This window comes from Laccaria bicolor, genomic scaffold (assembly GCF_000143565.1).
Source record: "Laccaria bicolor S238N-H82 LACBIscaffold_250 genomic scaffold, whole genome shotgun sequence".
Taxonomy (NCBI): domain Eukaryota; kingdom Fungi; phylum Basidiomycota; class Agaricomycetes; order Agaricales; family Hydnangiaceae; genus Laccaria; species Laccaria bicolor.
Genome location: NW_001890106.1, coordinates 1 through 4,682, shown reverse-complemented (window position 1 = coordinate 4,682; position 4,682 = coordinate 1). Strand labels below are relative to the sequence as shown.

Sequence of the window (4,682 nt, the reverse complement as noted above, 5' to 3'; positions counted from 1 at the left end):
GGATCGATGCTCCAGCGCTCGACTCCCTCTTCAGCGCCGCTTCTCAAGGTACCATCACCCTCCATTCCATTACACTTACTCTAATTCAACGCAGGCGGGATCCAACATATCATCCTCGGTCCGTCTTGTTTCACCCCACTCACACCCACACTAACTAACGCCCCTCACCCCATGTAGCAATGCCCCACAGAGGCCGCCTCAATCTCCTCACAGACCTCCTCAAATTCTCCCCCACAGCCATGTTCCACAAAATTAAAGGCGGCTCTGAGATCCCTGAATACCTAGACGCGGAGGGCGACGTGCTTAGCCACCTTGGTGAGTTTCTTTTCTTCTCATAGCTCGCTATATACGTTACTCACGCCCGATATCAACACACGTAGTTGCATCACCAACGCTCGACTATGGTGCCCAACATCCATTGAAAGTGTCACTACTACCTAACCCTTCTCATCTTGGTACGCCCTCTTTCTTGCTAGTCTTAGCATATGCGGCTGGGTACCTAACAACTGGATAATCACAGAGGCAGCCAACCCCGTTGCACTAGGCAAAACCCGCGCCAAGCAATTCGCACTACTTAAGACGTCCCTGGCGGAGTGTAAGTTGGGAGATAAGGTGATGTGCGTGCAGCTGCATGGTGATGCGAGTTTTACGGGGCAGGGTGTGGTTATGGAGAGTCTTGGGTTGAGTGCGTTTTTGGTTTGCGTTTCAAGCCGCATATATGCTGACTGACGACTGGGGGGATAGGTAATTTACCGCATTTCACGAGTGGAGGGAGCGTTCATCTCGTTGTTGAGTGAGTTTCTGTTCTCGACCTCTCGTCCTGGGGTCGTTTCTGATATGTTGTTTCTTCTAGCAACAAGTATTTCATCCACCTCGCTGGCAAATTAAAGAACTAACATCTTGAATGTAGTATTGGATACACGACACCCGCATCAGGTGCCCGTTCCTCGATGTACTGCTCGGATATAGGGAAGATGATCAATGCGCCCGTGCTTCATGTTAATGGGGATCATCCGGAAGGTGTGTACTTCCTTTTTCGTCCTTGAGAAAGAGGCTGATGGGTGATACAGATGTGGTTCGTGCTATGGATATCGCGTTTCGGTACAGGAACTATTTCCGCAAGGTTCGTTTGCTTCCTTCATACGGGAAGGGTAATACATATCAAAGCTAACGATGGCAGGACATCATTGTGGATCTTTTGGTTTATCGAAGATGGTATGTTCATCTCTTCCCTCGTCTTCTCTTACACTGGCTAACGCATCTTTTGAAGGGGGTCAGCTTCCAACACCTCTCCCACACTTCAGTTTCGAAAACTGACATTGCATTACAGACACAACGAACTCGACTTGCCCGGAATCACCAGCCCACTGATGTACGAAAAGATAGCAGCCCGGCAGTCCGTTCCCCAAATATACGAAGCGAAGCTCATTGTGCGTCTTCTCCCCCCCATTCCCCTCCTTACTCTCCTAACACCTCTCAACTCAAAACAGAAAGAGAAAGTGATGTCCGAATACGACATCGGCGCCGTCCGAACCACATACAAAGCCCACCTCGAATCGGAGCTTGCAAAAGTATCATCTTATGAGCCTACAGCGTCGATGTTGGAGGGCCAGTGGGGTGGGATGGTTTGGCCTGCTACTTCCGAGGCGGTGTGGGATCCCGAGACGGGGGTTGAGGGTGATGTGTTGATTAGGGTTGGGAGGGGGAGTGTTGCTATTCCGGATGGGTTTGTGAGTCTTTTTCTGTTCTGTAACGCGAAGAAGAAGGATGCGGACTGATGAGGTGTGATAAACAGGAGATCCATCCGAAGCTGCAAAGGCATGTTAAGAATCGGTTGTTGAGTGTTGAGACGGGTAAAGGGATCGATTGGGCTACTGCTGAGGTTTGTTTTCTTCTCCTTCGTCTCTCTTCAGTTGTTAAACGGCTTTGTGCGCATAGGCAATGGCATTCGGCTCCCTTATGCTCGAACGGTACGATGTCCGTATATCGGGACAAGACGTTGGCAGGGGAACGTTCAGCCACCGACACGCCATGTTGGTCAACCAAAAGACGGAGGGGGTGATTGTGCCGTTGAATGATGATGAGGTGGTTGGTGCGCAGGGAAGATTGGAGTTGGCGAACAGTTCGTTGAGCGAGATGGCTGTTCTTGGGGTGCGTTTCTTCGGTTTGTTAATGGGGTGTTGCTGACTGAGGTGTTTGCTTACTTTAGTTTGAGTATGGTGCGAGCTGGGAACGACCGAACCTTTTGCCGATTTGGGAGGCGCAGGTGAGTTTGTTGCTTCGTTGTATGGTTGTATGCGCGGTTTGACGATGTGTTGGTGTAGTTTGGCGATTTCTTCAATGGTGCGCAGGTTATCATTGACACGTACATCTCTTCTTCGGAAAGTACGTAGTCTGCTGTTTCTGATCATTGTCTTCCGATTTGACGTTCTTCGCAGCCAAGTGGCTCAAACAAAGTGGGATCGTTATGATGCTCCCGCATGGGCTTGATGGTGCTGGACCCGAGCATTCTTCGTCGAGGATCGAACGGATGCTTCAGGTTTCGTGCCTTCCTCCTCCCCTTATCCCCGCCGCTCACTTGTGAACAGTTGACGAATGACCGATACGATGGCTCCGAGCCGGCCAACATCAACATGCACGTCGTCTTCCCAACGACACCAGCACAGTACTTCCACCTCTTGCGCAGGCAAATGAAGCGCAACTTCCGGAAACCTCTCATCCTTGCGGGGCCGAAAGGGCTTTTACGTTTGTCGGTATGTTCGGTTCTCCCTTTTTACCTGCGAGGTTTTGCTGATGACTTGGTTGTACAGGCCGCTTCGTCTTCTCTGGCGGATATGGAGCCCGGGACTCGGTTCCAGCCTGTCCTCGATGACCCAGTGGCAGCTCAGGACAAGGAAAAAGTCAAGCGTGTGGTCATGCTTTCCGGCAAGGTATACTACGAGCTCATCAAAGCCCGCCATGATCGGTCGCTCGACCAAGGCGTGGCGTTCATCCGGATTGAGGAGCTCGCTCCGTTCCCGTTTGATATGCTTGAGTCTGTGCTGAAGGGGTACGAGAATGCGAAGGAGTGGGTGTGGGTTCAGGAGGAGCCTAGGAATCAGGGGGCGTGGGGGCATGTGGTGTTTAGGATTGAGAGTGTGTTGCAAGGGATGGGCGTGGGGAGAGGGGAGGCGAGGTTGAGGTATGTGGGGAGGAGGGAGAGTGCGGTTCCTGCGCCGGGCGTTGGGGCGATTTATCAGAGGCAGCAGGGAGAGGTGATTAGGGGTGCGCTTGAGGGGATGTACTAGATACTTGGGCGTTGGTTGGCGTTGGAGGTTTTGTGTAGATACTTGGAATTGGACATTACATTCTCTCTCGGTTACTTTCGAGCGCTCGCGTTTGACTTGGCAAACTCCAATTATGGTTAATTATGAAAAAATCTTGGACGTACCTTTTGAAAAAGATACATCAAAACGGTGTGAACGCGCGGGAACTCTTCTTTCTCCTCTGCCCCATGGCACGAAGAACGCGTTTGCTGGCCTGTGGAGCTCTCTTGTCCACTCTTTTTCTTACACTTCTCCTCTTACGTGACGCGACAAGCTCTTTCGATCAGAGCCACCATCCCTACGACGACTTTGACACATCACCAACCCACTCCGTCCAAGCACCTCTCCCAGTCCCCGCGCCCACACCCGAATGGTGCCAATACAACGACTGTTTAAAAGGCCATTGGGCAGCACGCACTCCCCCATTCCGAAACCTCGCAGACTTTCAAGAAGCGTACAAGAACACGCAAGAACCTATATGGTCCCGTGCGCCTATCCCTTCGCCTTCGATATCTGGGGTGGAAGTGACCGATGAGGAGAGGAAGGTGTTGGAGGAACAGAGGTTGGTTGATTTGATGAATTATGTTTGGGTTCCAAGTGGGAAGATGAAGGAGTGGGATCCGGAGGAGTTTGTTGTTCAGATGTTGAGGACTCCGGGTGGGTTGATACTTATTGGCGGTGAGTGCGCTTTGTTGTTGTATTTACGGACGACGCTAATACTCACGTAGACTCGATATCCCAGCAGCATTCGCATGCCCTGGGCTATTCTCTTCGTGCGGCTGATATCCGATTCGACCATAACCCGCCTCATCTGCCCTTGTACGCACACCAAGGCATCCATATGCATGCCTTGCGACAAAATGACCCTACCACCCTCCGCCTCCTCGCGCGCGCTGGTGTTCCCGAGTCGAGGTTGTTACGGCCCATTATTACGATGGTGGAGGATCATATGTTGATACATGAACAGGATATTAGGAAGATTACGGAAGGGTTGGGCGCGTCAAAGGAGTATTATTGGTATCATGATTATAAGAGGGTCGAGGGGTGGGAAGGGTTTGTTGAGGATGCTGCTAGGCCACGAGAGGGCGAGGAGGGGACGGTTACGGAGGATACCGTGTTGGTTATGAATGGTGGTGCGCATGTAGGTTTTGTCTTTCTTTCTTTTGCAGGTATTGATGTAATACAGTGGTCAAGACACGAGCTCTCAATGCTTCCAGCCGGAAAATCCGACGAAGAAGAACAATCTCGCGTAGTAGCTACATACAAACAAATGGTTCGTTTGTTCGCTCCCCCTCATGCCCCCCTTACTTACCCTCCTCCCAGATGAACCTCGTCATATCCCGGCTCTCCCCAATCCCCCAACTCTCCGTAATCTAC

The 4,682-nt window shown here is 51.4% G+C and overlaps 1 protein-coding gene and 1 pseudogene across 2 annotated transcripts; both read left to right on the top strand.

Moving 5' to 3' along the window:
- Window positions 1-173: 173 nt before the first annotated feature.
- On the top strand, window positions 174-3,287 carry LACBIDRAFT_256909 (annotated as a pseudogene; the record flags this gene model as incomplete). The annotated part of the gene is made up of 18 exons: window positions 174-315; window positions 381-455; window positions 521-685; window positions 745-793; window positions 854-859; window positions 911-1,020; window positions 1,071-1,123; window positions 1,181-1,215; window positions 1,331-1,434; window positions 1,495-1,730; window positions 1,796-1,882; window positions 1,939-2,151; window positions 2,210-2,266; window positions 2,325-2,385; window positions 2,439-2,539; window positions 2,589-2,753; window positions 2,811-3,139; window positions 3,164-3,287. Coding segments are annotated over 18 exons (2,112 nt in total), but the record flags the coding sequence as incomplete, so codon positions are not given.
- Window positions 3,288-3,493: 206 nt separating this feature from the next.
- LACBIDRAFT_303639 (uncharacterized protein) lies at window positions 3,494-4,578 on the top strand (the record flags this gene model as incomplete). The annotated part of the gene is made up of 3 exons (XM_001890962.1): window positions 3,494-3,983; window positions 4,034-4,446; window positions 4,492-4,578. Coding segments are annotated over 3 exons (990 nt in total), but the record flags the coding sequence as incomplete, so codon positions are not given.
- Between the last annotated feature and the right edge of the window lie 104 nt (window positions 4,579-4,682).